General features: G+C 38.7%; 1 protein-coding gene across 3 annotated transcripts; it reads right to left on the bottom strand.

Annotated features, from left to right (window-relative positions):
• Window positions 1-482: 482 nt before the first annotated feature.
• On the bottom strand, window positions 483-16,465 carry mxra8a (matrix-remodelling associated 8a). 3 transcript variants are annotated; one of them, XM_062986198.1, is made up of 11 exons: window positions 16,410-16,465; window positions 15,638-15,714; window positions 10,410-10,436; window positions 8,319-8,621; window positions 7,922-8,023; window positions 7,368-7,826; window positions 1,459-1,620; window positions 1,024-1,081; window positions 855-925; window positions 690-764; window positions 483-606 (listed from the first exon to the last, which is right to left on the bottom strand). In XM_062986198.1, exons 1-11 carry the CDS (start codon window positions 16,457-16,459, stop codon window positions 584-586), a joined length of 1,407 nt encoding a protein of 468 aa, XP_062842268.1. In that variant the 5' UTR covers window positions 16,460-16,465; the 3' UTR covers window positions 483-583. The 3 variants fall into 3 exon arrangements, with proteins under 3 accessions (XP_062842268.1, XP_062842269.1, XP_062842270.1); XM_062986199.1 differs by having other exon boundaries at window positions 855-922; XM_062986200.1 differs by lacking the exon at window positions 10,410-10,436.
• Window positions 16,466-18,366: the final 1,901 nt, after the last annotated feature.

Below are 18,366 nucleotides of genomic sequence, written 5' to 3'. Positions count from 1 at the left end.
GTATGTAGGTTTGTTCTTATGCAAATCTCTGAAGCATATCTGTCTTAAGTATAGACAAAAACATATAACGTGATCAGTTTTATGCGAATACGCTAAAGCAGTGGTCCCCAACCACTGGGCGGGTCATTTATTACCGGGCTGCACAGAAAGCATGAATAATTAAAGATCGCTACAAGAACTCTTCGGGTGTTATTGTCTCCAATCACCACTAGGTGGGAGCAGCATCTCGTTGCATCGAAAAAAGCTCAGGATTCACACTGATTTTCCATTCTATTATTATTCTACTTTAAATTCTCCTGCCCCCGCCGGTCTGTGAAATTATATCTTATATGAAACCGGTCCGTGGTGCAAAAAAGGTTGGGGACCACTGCGCTAAAGGTTCACCGTAATATGCTTTTAAAAGTCTGAGAGGATCCTTCACAATAAAGAACTTAGTTTAGTGCCACATGGCAGCACATGCAAACTGAAAACAAAGACACAAGTGCACACAAACCTAAACCCTTTTATAATAAGCTTCGATGCATTTCACTCATTCCTTGTGTTATTAAATGCCACTGGACCAGCCGGTGACAAGGCTGCTCCCTTACTGCCAGGATTTCTTCATCTCTGCACATAAAAAAGTCGTTTATGATCATATGAAGTACTGAATGTACAACACGACAACATATTTAAGGAATATTTATTTTTACCTTTGTCCAGGCAAACAACCTTAGGAGAGCAAAGCTTGGACATCTCTGCCTCTTTCAGAAGGTTGTTCTTGAACTCTTTTGTTTAAGAATAAAAAAGATACTTGTTGCTCAGAGCAGGTAAATAATTTGCTTTGTCTAAATGTAGAGACCGTTTAGTGAGCTTACCAAGTTTAGTCTCTTCCTGGGTGCATGTCGTCACCTGAGGGACGTCTATCTTATAGTCATTATTACCCCTGCTTAAAAAACACACATAACTCTAAATTAGTGTTGTTGAATGGGTATTTTATTGACTATTTTTCCCAATACTGGGGTGTATCAAACATTGAGTACTCACGTGTACTTCACAACAGGGAGTGGTGGTTTTGTAGCTGTAGATGGATCACTTGTCATACCTATATTTCAACGTAAACAACAAAAACAACATTTAACTTAGTCATAAGATAAAAACCTGCTATACAGTTTGTGATTTTAACATCATGTTTTTACACTTTGGTTACATTCATGACAGGAACAGTAGTTACTTATTACACAAGGTTCATCAGTTCACAAGGTTATATCGAACACAGTCATGGACAAGTTAGTATCTCCAATTTATCTCATCTGCATGTCTTTGGACTGTGGGAGGAAACCGGAGCACACGGACACGGGGAGAACATGCAAACTCTACACAGAAAGGACCCGGACCGCCCAGCCTAGGGAACGAACCCAGGACCTTCTTGCTGTGAGGTGGCAGTGCTACCCTCTTAGTATACAAAAGAGAGCTCCTTACCTCGTGCCTTCCATCTGCGGGTGAGAAGTACGATGGCTAGAATAATGAGCGCCAAAAGAAGAAGTGTAGCCAGGATGTAACCCATCTCCTGCAGTAAGATACTTCGGTGCTCTGGCAGGATCACATTGATGACATGAGTCCGTACATCCACCCCCTTTGTTACTGATAAAAAAACGGAACAAGTTATGCTGGCACATACATAAATCCACAAATTTAAAATTAAATTAAACACTGACCTGTTATTTTTTTGTTTATGCATTTCTCCCCCTATTTTCCTGACTTTTTAACACATCCAATTGCCCGATTGCGTCATGCTTCCTCTCCACTAATGCCGACCCCCGCTCTGATTTGAGGAGAACGACGCTAACCCATGCCCCCTCCGACACGTGGGCAGCAGCCGTATGCATCCTTTCACCCACACTACGCGAGCGCATATATGCGAATCAGCCTTGTATACGGAGAGACACCGTGATCAACGCACTTTTTCCCCACCTGTGTGCAGGCACCATCAGTCAGCCAGCAGAGGTCGTAGCTGCATCAGTCACGAGGAGTCCCTATCCGGCGTAATACCCCACCCCTATATGAACAACAGGCCAATCGCTGTTCATGTGGCTGTCAGCCCAGAGCTGAGATTCGATACGAGGTATTCAAGATCCCAGCTCTGTTGTGCTAGCGTGTGTTTTTACTCCTGCGCCACCTGAGCTGCCTTAACACTGACCTTAATTATGCTTTATAAAGGTTAGAGAAAGAATCTGATCTAAAATATTAAATTGTATCGTCTACACTTGGTTTTGAAAAATGCTACTGTAGTTACTTTTGTTATCCACAAGAGAGCACCATCTGACCACTGAGCTTTCTGGGGCTTAGTCAGAGAAAATCATGGATGAAACAAAACATTTAAGGATTTGAGAAGAATTCAACAACCATTTTAATGTCTAAATAACTACTTAAAGAACTATTTAAACAATGAGCCTCGTTTTATCTTTACCCTTTGTGTTTAGTCTAGATTACTTTAATTTCCTTATGCGTGAACGCTGAGGGGAAAAATACAAGTCTGGAAGAAATTATTCACTCATACTGAACTATGTCTGGGACGAACTCCCAATTTTCCTTTGTTTTTCACCTGCCAATCTTCTGGGCACCGATGTGGCACTTGAACCGACTTCATAAAAACAAACGGAACTACTCAAAATCGAGTAGAAACAGTTCCTGAGTTCATGTGAGGAAAACCAGATGGCTGATGTGTAGCAGAGCCAAGCGCTTGTTTTCCTTCATTTTAGAAAGGGCATGGAAGATAAAGAAAGATACCAAATACACTCATATCTTCTTCTAAATCGTTCTGACTAAATAAATACTACGTTCATTTACCCTGATTGCTACGATAAGAAAATAAACAGTACTAATTTACTTAAACATGCTAATAGATGTAGATCTAGCTAATTGGTAGCTGTGGCCAAATTACTAAATTATTCTGCAGTTGATACCTAAAAGAACATTAAAAACAATAAATAAAACTAATATGTATTCATTGTAATTTTGTTTGCATGGCTAAATCACATGCCATATCACCCATGTAATTTACATTTTCGGCATTTAGCACTTTTTATCCAAGGCGACTTAAGAGTTGTGACAGTATACAATCTAAGCAATTGAGGGTCAAGGGCCATGCTCAAAGCTTGAACCGGCAACCTTCTGATTACTAGTCCAGTACATTAACCACTAGGCTACAGCTGAGCTAAATCTAATAACTGGTTGTGTCAACTTTCACAGCAACATCTGTAACTAAATGCTTACAATGTACTGTAGATGCTGAACTATTTTTTGTGGGTGTGTTGATTATGGCAGGTCACCCAATCTCTAAGGCAGCAAAGTAATCCCACATTATCACACTACCACCACCATCGCCATGTTTGACTTTGGGTATAATGTTCTAACTGTAGAAAGCAGTGTTAGCTTTATGGCAGATGTAGCAGGATTCAAGTCTTTCATACAGAACATTAATCCAAAAAGGTTAGATCTGTGATTTTGGTAGGTCATCCACTGTGGGGTAGATTCACTACTGTTTTAAGCTTTCTTTATCTCAAAATGATTGCTCTCACTGTTGATCACTGGAGTCCCAGACTGCTTGGTGCTGCTTGGTGATATATGAGAACCTACTGTTGAAATAATTCTGTTTAATGTATGTTTATATTTACCAGGGCTGGCAGGGATTAAATCTAAGTGTGTCTAGTAGAGCAGTGGTAGCTTAGTGCTTAAGCTACTGGACTAGTAATTAGAAGGTTGATGGTTCAAACCCAACCTCTAAGTTGCAAATGTTGGGCCCTTGAGTAAGATTCTTAGCTCCTTAATTGGCTGATGCTTGCATGTTTCGTAGGAATAAATGTACTGCGAAATGTTTTCAAGACAAACAAACAAAGCAAGCACTGTATTACCACTACGGTTCAACTCTATATACATTAGTTTGGTAACAATGATTCATTTTAGCTGAGAAAAAGAAGAAACAATTACAACGAATGACTGGACCTCTAAATATAAGTAAACTTTGACTGATCAAAGCTCTCAGTTACAGTACCCCACACATTGCTCATGGTAAAAAATTAGCACCAGGGAGAGAGAGCTCCTGGTGGACTGCTATTACCTTTTCTTTTAAATCCAGCTGTTGTTGCACCACTGTAATTATCTACTTGTAACTGCCACTTAAGTCTAACCACAATGCAAAACCTGCTGAGAATATGAAACATCACAATCCCTAGTCTCATCACCAGATTCGAGAAGGCACATGCTTCACATTTCAAGTACTATAAGCCAATATATAGGCCAAGTGCCCTAATGCAAAAATAAGCTGCATATAGAGCTACATATAAAATATGATTATAGGTAATGAGAGAAAATAAACAGAGAAAATAAGGAACTTTCTACTTTTTTAAATAAGATAACCTCATGGCCTGGAGGTTTCAAGGCACAACAAAGATAAAATAAATAATCCCAGAGACACGGCATGTTTAAAATTAAAAGAACATCCAAGGCAAACAACTATTTCCTAAATGACAAAGTTCATCACACAGTAAATACAAAAATAGGTCACAGTACTTTTACTCTGTTCAGTTAACAGACGCTGACCAAAGTAATACGTATTTCTTCTCAGTAATGTGTTCAGCAGTTGTTGGTGTTTTGCTCTCCCTCCCTCCACCCAACGGGAAGTGATGTTATTCAACCAGATTCCACTGAGGTTTGTGTGGACCAGGTCCAGTATACTCAACTCAGTCATGTCTGAACCAGAGAAAATTTCTTTCCCACAATCCCACTTTTCTGTATATTTCATCCATCTCTTTCTTTTCATCTTTTTACCAAAACTAAGGAGCCATATTTTATTCTTTCTGCTCAGTCTGAAGAACCTCAAACACAACCCTATGCATATATTGATCAGGATCAGAGTGGCGTACAGAGGAACTAGGGAATAAAATCAAATGACAAAAAATTGGAAAATATTAGTGGCTTTATTCTTTTTAATGAGCTATGTTCTATTCTCTCTTTATGCACTCTTAACTAATCCTTCTGCTAAAACTGAGAGCAAACACTGGGGGTGGGGTAGCAACAGCAAAGCCATGGAGACTGAGCTGCACTTCTTAAAAGAGTCCAAAATACATCAGTGTACTGGAAATCTGTTTTTTTCCTCTTGTGTTTTTTATTTTAGAGCATTCATTCTGAATCCTCGACTCTCACCAACACAGAGGAATTAATCACACTGGGAAAAAGGAGAGCGGAAGTTTGTACACATGTACACACACAGCCTGGACAGACCTTTACAGTCATGCACATTTGTTTTTAAGAGAGAGAGAGAGAGAGAAGGAAATACGACTTACAGCTGTTTGGTGAGAGATAATTGGTTGGCTATGCTTTTGCTGACTATGTTGAAGAAAATTGCACTGTAAAACTAGCTTTAATGCACAAACCCGCTCCCACACACCCATAAAACATATAAAGCTGAAACACTCAAAAACAGTAGCCAACAGAAAGCACTACTTTTATCACTGGTGAAACATACAGCCTATACTAACACACACATAACTCCCCCAAATCATGAGCTTCTATACTTCTATAGTTTATACCAAAGGTGCCCAATACGTCGATTGCATATTGCATGCTGGTAGATCGCGCCTCATTCAAACAGGTCAACATGATTGACATGAAATGTGGCCACTGGTTCTTTAATTTGCGTTTTCTTACCATATCTGCTAATTTAGAAAGTTTTCATTAATTAGTAGCCAGTTTGCACCATTTTTGCATTTCTTCCTTTGTAACCTACACTGTTTGTGAAGATGAGTGCACAACCAAGCACTAAGAAACCAAAAACGGTTCGATTTGGGCAAGAACACTGCAGAGAGACGGCTGTTTCGTTCATACATGGGTAGAGCTTACGTAGAATATTCAGATCTCATGTTACATATAAAATTGTAAACGCAAAAATCTGACATTCATATGAAGTCAAGGGCCTCTGCTGGACAATTTTGGAACTTGCTGGCTGAGGAAAAATCTCTTTTTATTTTTCCCCTGTTTTTCTCCCCCTTTAGCGCATCCAATTATTCAATTTTGCATCATGCTTCCTCTCTGTCTATGCCGAATCCTGCCCTGACCGAGGAGATCGAAGCTAACCCATATCCCCTCCGAAACATGGGCAGCAGCCGGATGCATTTTTGCCACCCACACATCGATGAATGTGGCGCCACCTAGCATTGCATGCGGAGAGACACACCCTAGGGGGCACTCTTCCTCATCTCTGTGCAGGCGCCTCTAATCAGCCGGCAGAGGTCGTAATCGCATTCTGACAGAGAGAGACCCACATCCGGTTCTTTGTCCCGCCCCCCAACTGAGCAACCGGCCAATCGTTGCTCATACAGCCACTCGGTAAGGCAGAGCTGAATTCGATACGAGGTATCTGGAATCCAGCTCTGGTTGTAGCGTGTCTTTTTACCGCTGCTCCACCTGAGCGGTGAGGAAAAATATCTAAACATAAGAAAATGTGCCATATGTTTAACAATATATAACAAAGGTAATAGTAATCACCTCTACAAAAGACATTTATTTACCTCTAAGCTCTGATTTATACTTCATCTAATCACACTTCATAGTACACTTAAAAAATAGTCAATGACCTACATCTACTTCTGCCATTTTATTGGTAAACCCTTATTCTTTACCGTTGTTTCACTGCTTCTATTTCTTGTTTGCCAACTCCTTCCTTCTGGTATGTGAGAGACAGGAGCAAGGGAGGGGAATGATACAAGGAATTAAGGCTAAACACATCTGCAAAATAAGGCAGCCTTGCTTACTTAAGTACTATTTACATTTATGGCATTTAGCAGACACTAATAGCAACTTACGGTTGTAGCCTAATACTATTTAAGCTGCTGAGGGTTAAGGGTCTTGCTCAATGGCCCAAGAATGGCATTTTGAAGGTGGTGGAGCTCGAATCCTTAACCTTCTAATTACTAGTCCAGTACCTTAACCCCCGAACCACCACTGCCCTTTTAAGGGATGTCAAAATAAAAACTGGCATTCATTAAAATAGACTAGTTAGTATTATAATAACATAATAATAAACCTGGAAGCAGTTAATTTTGTCACACCATCACTTGCAAATTACTTTATATGAGAGACTGGGTGGAGAATTTGGCACTGTAGGCTATGTCAGGTGCTACAATACTATTTTAGGATACAGTAAATACTTATTTTCAAGGATTACCTGGTACCTGGTACCTGAAAACGACCTTCATTAGATTAATACACCTGAAGTATGCTGTCTACATGGCCATTAAAGTAAAGGATTACTGCCAAAACCTGGGCGTCATAATTTCTAGGACACATAAACACACTCAAGTGTTAAATTGTCAAATTTAAGTTTCTCTTACTTGGGTTAGCATTTGGCAGCATGTGAGGGTCATCGGTGGGCGCTTGCAGGACAGGTGGGCCGACAGTGAGCTGGAAAATGCGTCTCTCGTGCAAGCCACAGTAGTGGTGGTGCAGATGGCAGGAGTACAGTCCCTGATCATTGGGCTGCAGGTCTGAGATGATGAGCGAGAAGTTCCCGGAGGTGAACGCTTCGGCTGAGATGTTCATCTTTCGCTGGATGAAAAGCGGTCCGTAGTGGCGACGTTCTCCCGATGCATATAGGTCAATGAGGCGGTCAGCCCGGTCGTGACGGACTCCGGGTGCCTGCCGGTCCCAGTGAACGACCTGCTGCTGTTCTTCCTCACTGTTGTCCTCCGTCCATATGGGCCGGCGGTTCACGCAAGGCAGAACCACTGTGCTGCCCACCAGCACCACGTAGACTGCTTTGTGACCGTCCCAGAATCGCTGCTCCTTGCGGGCTGTGTAAATATATTTTAAGTTAGAATAATTGAAGGACATATTCTGGACAACTAATCGTACATATCTGTAAAAGCAACCACTACATATGAGCAACCTGATTTGGTGATATTGAGCTGCACTTTGATGGACTCAAACAGATGGCAGTAATGATGGTGGAGGGTGCATGAGTAGATGCCTTTGTCACTCATTGCCACATCTGTAATAAAGACCACAATGACACAGTCAATAATAGGGTCAAGGAAAAAAAAATCACTATATTGCCAAATGTATCTGGACACCTCTTCTGTATAATAGGTTTATCAACACCCATTAATAAAGGTGTATAAATACAGAACACTGATCTCACCCCATCAAACACTTTTGAAAAGCACTTGAACGAAGACACACACCAAAATCTTATGCAAAGCCTTTCCAAGAAGAGCAGAGGGTCATGTAGGTGTCCACATACTTTTAGCCATAATGTGTTGAGATTATAAAAGGTTGACACTTACTCTTGATAACCAGTGAGAAATTCCCATCTTTAAAAGCAGTCTTGGGCATACTGATGCGTTCCTTGTTGTTGTCATTGTAAATGCGCTGATCTCCTGCAGAGAACATGTCAAGGAGGCGTTCCATGGCATAATTCGGAGTGCTCCGGAGCAAATCCCAGTGCACCACGCGTTGCCGGTCCTTCAGTCGGTCCTGGGTCCACACCATGCGCTGACTGTAACACTGCAGTGCTGTTTGAGAGTTCTGAGGGGCACTGATGTTGTACATGGCCACCACCACACTACTTCCATCGCTCTGACCTAGCACTGTGAGAAAGATATTTAGAATGTATACTGGTAAGAGATGCCAACTCGCATTACGTGATTAGATTTGTGAAGAAATACCATCATATCCAGATAACAAGTAGGGCTGTCGCGGTGACAGAATTTCCCCTTGCGATATTCAGACTGTCTCAATATCGCGGTATGCGGTGATATCGCAATTTTTTTGTTTTTGAAAATTACTTAATTGATCTGGATTTTAGAGCTATATAAACAAGCTTTATTGTTAGGCTATGATTCGGTATATTATTGCTTTATAATGACGAAGATGAGACAGCTTTAAGACCAATGAAATGCGTGTTTAATGTTAAATACAGAACACAGCAGGGATGCGCGTCTTTTCTCTATTAAAAAAGGTTTAAATTAAGCTTCTATCCTAGGCTAGATATACACTGTGAAACGAAAAAAAAGTGTTTAGGCTAAATATTTTAAATGCACATCTAATCAAAATATGGTAAAAAAAAAAAATTGAATAAAGAATAAAGTCTGTAAGAGTTTAAACCTGCGTTATCATGCGCGCTAGAAGAACCAACATGTTCATCTGATGTGGTTTGAGAGGATCTGAGTGGGGTAGCGATGTTCCCCTCGGTACTAAAACTCTCTCTGATGGTGCTCGTTACACTAATACACACGTGTACTGTACTTACATGCGACTTTAGAGAGCAGAGAAAGTCTAGCCTGGTTATCGCGCCACTATTAACCATCTATTTAGTAGGTATAATTAACATAACAATATATACTACATTTTAAGTTATTATTCATTTCAATACATTTATATTCAACGAAAAAATACATTTAAATCATTCCAGCAAGCCAGCAAGAGAATATTTGCAGGCTGCAATGCCATATTAACCGTCATTAAGTGTTTTAGTACGCCGAGGCTGTTTGAATATAGTCTAAATTACAAGTATTTTATTGAGTGTGAATTTAATTTGATCATTAATAAACTTGCCTATAATTAATGTTGCGATTATTTACATTTTAAAACACAAAGCCTGACGCTCAGCAGCAACGGATGGAAACAGTTGTTGGGAAAATGTCGCTCTTAGCTCATTTTCATTATGAATTTATTTAACATTTATTACGCCCGAATGTAAGAGTATAAAACAAGATGGACCCTGCACCAATAAAAAAAAAGAGAAGGAAGAAAGAAAAAAACGTGAATGCGGTTGCTTGGCATGCCCTGCGGTTGGCTGGTCTATACCGCGATATTTCAAAATTGCGGTTAGCGTGACAGCCCTAATAACAAGAGGTCAATTCGTCTACCAAGGATCTACCAGGCTACTTATGGTCATTATCAATTCTGTAGTTTTCAGGTTTAAACCTAGTCTAGTCGGCTTGGCTTTGTAGGAGCCATTTACAGCATTTTGGTTGAGTGAAACCCATCACTCATAATACATACTAGCAAAAATAAAACAAAATAAATGCTATTACAGCTCCTGCATTTAATCAGCCATGTTGAATGTGCAATACAAACCCTATTTCTGGAAAAGTTGTAATACACAAAAGCCTGTAATACATATAAAAACCTTTCTATTCATTACTTTGTTGTTTGGCAACTGATGATACTAACTGTTGCAAGTAATTTTGTAATCTCTCTCTGGATTATTTTAATGTTTTCACATTAATGATTAGGAGTGAAAAGATTAATGATTTTAATGGTGAAAGACCAAAATTATTTGCAGTCTTGAGTAAATGTCTTTACTACATGTCCACTAGATATGTCAGCAAATACCACAAAAGACAGAAACTGTTAAAGTCTAAGGGACTCACCACTAGTGACGAGAGACAGTACAGCAACTGTAACAAAAATAAACAGTAAAAACAGGTTAAATAGAACTAAAAGGATTTTTTAAAACTATTACTATAACCTAGTATGTATTCCTGTCTAAATGGTCAACTATTATGGGAGACCAAGAGTGGCGTCCCATATTTGTGGATTTTAGAATCTGAGTCTTTGCATCAGCATATTCTCAGTTATTATTTAATAACAGCCAAACCTGTCAAATTACATTATGCTGACTTTTGGCCCAACCGCATACTACTGTGGAAAAACACTAGCAACACTAGCATCTAGCATGTGGATTAGCAGCTTTTTGACAGCCTTTTTGCCTGTCTGCGAGCTAACTTCTTATAGCTAGCTAACTAATTGCATTGGTTGCATGGGTTCAATTGAGTGGAAGCTTATTTGACAACAATTAAACAAACAAATGATGTTTGCACTGTAATACCAACTTTTACCAATTCTATACAATTGCAATTAACCATCCAAGATGAGCATGTTGTGGGGGATTTTATGGGTGCTTTGAAATCAGTCGTAAACAAGCAATCCAGCCAGCTTGCCACATACATGAAAGTAAATAGGGCCCCCTCATATACTCCTTCCTTACAGGCCTGAGGCTAAGGACCAAATGCTACTAGCATCCCAGTCTGCAGTAGTTGCTACTGATTAACTAGCTTAAAAGCCCAGCTTAAATCAAACTGGTTAACGAAGTGTCAATTTAAGAAAAAGAGGCTGTAAGGCTATTTAACCATGCTGAAAAACAAAATGGTTTTTAAGTCTTCAGTAAACCACAGCCATTATTCAGTTGCGGACAATTTGAAACAGTGGTGAATATTTCCAGATGTAGCCAGTCTACCAAAATTCCCCTCAATTTTCCTTATGTGACTCATAATGGAAGTCACAAAGATCCCAGATGAACACCTAAGAAACTGAAGACTAATCCTTACTTGACTCAGAGATCAGGGTTTGTGATTAGAAAAAGAGTGGGAACAAACCCGGATCTCAGAGATGGTGGGCTAGCGTAACAGACCACGGTGCCACCTGAGTCCCTAGTATTACTATGATTATTGTTGTTGCTAAGATTATGCTAAAAGCACGAAGAACACGTGAATAACAGAATTAGAAGCAGGAAGATCTTAGCCATGAATTTGCTTAGCACTCTTGGCAGTATCGTGTCCACGTATTCACATCCATTAAACACACACACCAACACACACACATTTTAACCAAGGTGCAGAAGTCACACGAGGATGTGATGTCCATAACTTGGCTTCAAGAGTAAGTGATAATTTGCTTTAACAGAACGAGAGAAGTCAGACTCAGCAGGTTTAAATGTGTTTGTTATATTAGATTAGAAGTGACAGAATTATGTTTGGGGTACTAAAGGTTAACTAGATAGATTTTTTTAGGAGATGGTTCTGGACTGCAGGCAGGCCAGCCAAGCACATGTACCCTGTGTCTAAGAAGCCAAGTTGTAACTTTCGGTGATAACAGTCTGGATTATATTTTTTATTTTTGGCATGTTTTTATTCAAAAACACGACAAAATTTGAACTCATCCCAACATTCAACTGTCTTTTGGTCCATCTGAAATGAGTAAGAACTTAGTGAGATCTGTGAGGATTCTGCATAGAATTAACGTATATGTTTGAGTTATAGAACGTATATATAAACGTATATAGTTTAGTAATAGAGTTTCAGGTTGCATTTGTGATGCAGTGACAGACTGTCAAAGTACATCGAGTAGTTTTTTAAAGCAGTCCTAAGCCAATGTGACTATGTTGCATGACAGTCTCCTATGCAATACTTACTTGAGGCCTTGGAGGTCACACACATTCAATAGTAGTTTTCTGCCTTGCTCTGCATGGACTGAGATTTCTGCAGATTCCATTAATCTTTTAACAATATAAAGCACAGTAGATGGTAAAAGACTTAAATTATTTGCAGTCTTGCCTTGAGAAATGTCCTTTTACAAAGTGGTGAGCCATGGCCCATCTTTGCTGCCTCCTTTCATATACAAACATGTTACCCTCACCTGTCATCAGTTCACCTGTTTATTGTAAAATGTTTCAAGACAATGTAATTTAAATATTCTATAAACTTCTCACTCTAATTGCCCCGTCCCAACTCTTTTGATCCAAAATCAAAATTGGCATGATGTAGAAAATTGTGGTAAAGTGACCAGCATCAAAATAATCAAAGAAAGATGTTTCTCATTAAATTAATGTCACAAATTAGTTATAAACATAGGTGTATGAGATGTTCATGATTCATTTTCTTTTAACAATTTTAGCAAATTACAACTGAGTGATAAAACTATCCTAACTGCTTTAAAAACGATGAGTCAGTGTTAGCTAGCTGTTTTCCACTGTTTATAATTAAAGCCACATGTTTCTGAGGCTGAGTTAGCAGAAGTGTTTGTGCTAACGCAGCACAAAATATAATCCAAGTTCATGTGATTCACACAAAAACTATGAAGCTGAATAACAATTCGGCGTCAATCTAAAGGCTAGTAACTTAGATGAAAAAGCTGTCAATGTTTTTAAAAGAATTTACAGTAACCACAGCTTACTTTTTTATGTAGTTTTAATTAGCAATATGCTATGTCATTTTTTCTTTTTAGTTGAATTTTGGCAAACCTTACCTATTTGACAATCAACAAATTTAAGTTACCATAGTGACCATTGGGTAGAGAAAATGTTAACAAATGTTTTGACTTTAAGTCGTATATTAGTTGTACATGTTTACTGTTGTTTTTTCTTCGAATGTGTGTGAGTACATTTGTCTGTCTGTTCATGTAAAAGCTTGTCCTAAAGTGTGTGGATGGCATTGTTTTCCAGACTGGCATACACTTTTTAGTACCTGAAGCGTTTTTCTGGTAGTTCATTGGTAGTACACACAATTCTCAACATCTATGCATAAATGTCAATCTAAACTCTTTCACTAATCAAAAAAAATTTATTCTTTAAGAAGCCATGCTTCATCAACTACAGTGGACCCTTGACTTACAAATTTAATTGGTTCCAAAGGGCTGTTCTTAAGTCAAAATGTTCGTTATATAAAATGTATCTACCAGAAACAACAATAACTCTCATATTTCTCTATTATTTCATTCTTTATTTCAATAGTGTTGTATTTTGTAGGCGTAATTGCATGAAAGAAAGAATACTTTACTCAGTAATTTCCTTCTTCTCTTTCACTCACTGTCCCCGCTGTCTGATACACAGTGACAGCTACTGGCAGGAGTAATTATACAACAACATACAGTGATTTTTTCATTTTTTCCCCACTGCACTTCCTCTGCACTTTCTTTGGGGACATTTTAATATTGATTTTTACAAAATATAGTGACGTATCGTGACGTCAAGTGTTTTGCGAATTTCTGTTTGTAATTGGAAATTTGTTCGTACGTTAAGTTGAAAAAGATCGTTCGTAACCCGAAATGTTCGTATGGTAATCCGTTCGTAACTCAAGGGTCTACTGTACTACTAATATCGTTGCTACCAAGTTTATCATTGTTTGGACAGTTAAAATGTCTTTTGGAGTTAAAACCAACTGTCACACCAGCAACAGATCAGTATTCCTAAATAACATCACACAGCTGACAATTCCACTGTACTACAAATATGATGTCCCAAAGGCCCAAAGTTTTCTTAGACGAAACGTCTGTGATCACAGGCATTATTCATGATCTGTTCTACTTTTCACTTCCACTTCACTTTATTCAAACAAACAAACTCCTTTAAAAATCCACTAATAGGCGTCCAAGACGAGATAATGGCTGTTCTTTGGTTCTGGCACAAAACGGCATACATCTGGTTTCTCTTATCCATGGAACGCCTATAAAAACAGGCACTGCCTTTAATCTCACTTTTGTGGATTAATATGGAAAAAAGCTTTAGAGCCATATCACACAAAAGTACACAAAGATTGTCACTTGGAAAATATATTAAGACTATAATTGGAATAAAGTATAAGATAAGAATAAAGCTTTGTTTTCCTTTTAAAGGCATGTAAACACATAAGTAATTTTAAATTGGCTTGATGTCAACCCATCTCTCCCCCCAAAAAATGTTTAAACAAATAAATCTGCATAAATAACATACATTATATACTTTGAAGTTAAAAATAGAATTGCCAGGTTGACTCATTTTTTTTAGGTGATTTGCATATTGTTGGGGTGCTTGGGTGTGCTACCCGAACACCGAAAAAACCCAAGAGTCAGTGGTGCCACTGGCCTGGACGCTGGTAAAACAGTAACTCTGAGTGTTTACTAAAGGCACCTGTACAAACTGCATAGACGAATACAGAGAGCATAGTGTGTTGTGTGTTCAGGCTTTCTAAATACATTCTGGCTGGTGTAAGGAAGATGTCTGAAAAGGCGTATAATAGTGTAACAGGAGTGACAGGAGGGTTGTACAAACGCCAGGGGTCACCAGAGTGCACAGGGGAATTGGATATATAAAAATGGGTGTAATAGATTCTTAAAAGGCTTACTATAGAGGTTGTGATTTTGACAGGAATAATGCACTTGTTAGCCCTTCAAGACACCATGCATCGTTTAAGTTTATATGCCTCAATTTTGGTCTTGCTAGCTGGATGGTGTTGATGACTGGTCCTTGGAGGTCCATTTTTCTCTGTCTTTGTGTAAGCACCAGCTGGTTAAGACATTTGCAGTAAGAAACAGGACAAAATACACTCACAGATTAACTTACTGACATCCTGGGTGATTTACAGAGTCCAATCCACCAACCCACGCACACACAGACAGAACATACTGTAAGTTCTCATGGACAGTGAGTGAGTGGACAGGAGGTCCCAGATATAAACTGTTATTTTTTTCTTGCACAGACTATTGTTTGCACATGAACTACAGCCTAAACATAAGCTTAGCCCCTAAAGTCATAACTAAATCAATCACCAGTGGGTTTTATGTATGTATATTTATATGAGTGAGACTGGGATGTCAAACAATGTTAGATAGATAGATAGATAGATAGATAGATAGATAGATAGATAGATAGATAGATAGATAGATAGATAGATAGATAGATCACTTTATTGATCCCATAGGGAAAGTCAGTTACCCATGATAATTATATTGTTTTTTTTTATACATTAAAACTGATGTATTAAACTTCTTGGATTCTACCCAAGTGGATGGATATCTAAACAACGTTTACATATAAAAACATATAACTAAAGCATAAGTTACTCACTCTGAAGCCAGAACAGCAGCTGCACAGCTGTGTGCACAACTGGAAACTTCATCCTCACTATTCTCTTTACTTTTAACCTAATCAGAAGTGATTTTCACGACAATTCAGTTAATCTCAGTTCAGTTGTAGTCCCGACACTGTTTATCAGTCCACGCCAGCGACAAAAAAGCAGCAGAATCAGAATCGGCTGCAACAACAGCGCAGCTCCAACTCGTACCTGCTTGAAAACATTAGAACTCACGCTCTCGGAGCGCTCTGCAACTACTCTGCGCATGCTCAGTCCGGCACTGGCTGCTTCGTCTGTGCTAGCGTTCTTAACGAGTGAGCTAGTGCTGGCTATAAAATTAAACTAAAAGTAGAAATAATGCCCTCAAACAACTGCTTAAATGTAGGGTGACCATATTTTGGTATCCCAAAAAGAGTCAGATAGGCACATGTAGTATGTATGGGGGTTCTTTAAAAAGTTTCTACACTTTAAACTCTATTTATTAAGAATTTTAAAAACAAATGACATCACTTTTCCATATTGTCGCCCTTCCAAAGCATTTTTCCCAGCGTTAATGCCATCAGCAAAAGATGTTTTTGGTTGAGCGTGTAGCCAGTGATGCAGCGCTGCTTTCACATCATCATCACATGAAAATCTTCTTCCCCTTAAATCTTCTTTGAGCGTCCAAAAAGATGGAAATCAGATGGCGCTACATCCAGGCTATAAGCTTTCTCTCTCTCTCTCAGCCTCTCAAACATGATCAATTACTACTCTTCTCACCCTTACCGTTTCCAACCAGAATATAAAAGTGCCGAAACTTTTTGAAGATCCCCCATATGAGGGAGGTGGAGGACAGAATATTTTCAAAACCGTGCAGTTATATTATCAAAACTTAAAACGGCTAGTCTTAGAGAGTAGTAAACATATAAGTTAGCTATATTAGTCCACAAAAGCATGTGGATTTCCAAGTTCACAGTCTTTAAATATTGTTTTTGGCTTTTTTCTTTACACTTAGTTAGTGGCAAACTTTTTGCATAAACAGCATGTTGTTTTTAATTAAAAGTTTTATTTATTTATCAAGACCACATAATGTGATCCAAGAGAGCCTAATATATGGTACTCTTTCCAGGCTGATATATTTCAGTAACAGAATAACATGCTTTGTAGAGTGCTTGTGCTTGACTGGGCTGCCTGCAGTCCAAATCTATTGAAAATGTAGGAAGCAGCATGAGGAGGAGAATCTGACATAGGTGACCAGAGACTGCTGGGTAGTTAAAGTCTTGTATCAAGCAAGAATGGGCCAAAACTGCAACAATTAGTATCATCAGCTGCTAGAATTCTTTGAAACTATGCATTGAGAAGCTTTGTTTTTGTTACTCCTACTGTTTTTCAGTTGGTGGCAAACTTTTTGCTTAAACAGCACTCTCTTGTCTAAAATAAGTTTTATTTTAATTAAAAGTTTTATTTATTTATTTATTAAGACCACATACTGCGATCCAAGAGAGCCTAATATATGGTACTCTTTCCAGACTGATATATTTAAGTAACACAGTAACATGCTTTGTAGAGTGCTTGTGCTTGACTGGGCTGCCTGCAGTCCAACTCTACTGAAAATGTATGAAGCACCATGAGAAGGAGAATCAGACAAAGGTGACCCCACACCTTAGAATGTCGAGCAGCTAAAGTCTTGTATCAACAATCAGTATCATCAGTTCCTAAACAACTGATAAGTGTAATTTACAGGAAAGGCAATGGAACAGTGGTAAACATGTCTCTCTGTTCAATAGTTTTTGAGTCTGAGTTTTTAAGAACTTCTCTGGAATTGGGTCTCTGAATATGCACAAATGTGAAGTCACATCAGTTTCCTGCTTGTTTTTTTGGAGGGAAAATAGGTCAGCACCAGTAAGCAGAGGCAGAGAAAGGAATGTTTATTTGATCTCAGACTTATTTTTTCTTACAGCAACTTTTATATAAAACAGAGCCCCCTCGTGGATAAAAACACACCAAACTTTAAGTTATTTTTCATCTTCTTTTATCACCACAGCCAAACTGGTTAACCACAGCTGGGCAAAGCATGCAAGTCCATGATGACATGTCACATAATTTGATTACATAATACATTTTTGTGGATTGTCTATACTCATCAAGTGTGCAACAGCTTATCTAATCAAGTTCTATCAAAAACAGCGTTCTTGTTTATTTTCTTCATAAAATTTTAAAGTTATGAGTACATAACAAGACGAGACAGATCCATGCAGGAGAGGAAAAAAAAGTGATTGCATACATGCACAGGTAATAGCTAACAGGTGGTACGCCTTTACAAACCTTTCATTCATTCTCTAATCTCTCCCTCCTACTGTATCCGACCCCAAACCACATCTTAAACACCCCCAACTCCCCAACACAAGCTTGGGAACTACCTGTTCTGTAAGTGACTCCCTGCTCACCATTTGTCAAGCAGGTCCAGAGAGGGCAGCTAGTCTTATAGAAATGCATCCATCTATTCCTCAAATGAAAGCCAACTCACATATCATAACTAAACCTGTCAAGTTGCATACCTAAGGTGTGAGATCAGGCAGTTTTAAGGATTTAAAGACCGCCTGCACATGTTGCCCACAGTTATTGTATAATTGTATAGTTGATGATGTCATCCAAATGCTCTGTAATGACAAGGAGCACAAAAAAGCCCAAAATGGGGATGGACAAATATGTTTTAGTTTTTTTTAGTTTTACAGCTTACTGC

This window comes from Trichomycterus rosablanca, chromosome 24 (genome assembly GCF_030014385.1).
Source record: "Trichomycterus rosablanca isolate fTriRos1 chromosome 24, fTriRos1.hap1, whole genome shotgun sequence".
Classification (NCBI taxonomy): Eukaryota; Metazoa; Chordata; class Actinopteri; order Siluriformes; family Trichomycteridae; genus Trichomycterus; species Trichomycterus rosablanca.
This window is presented reverse-complemented; position numbering and strand designations above follow the sequence as displayed.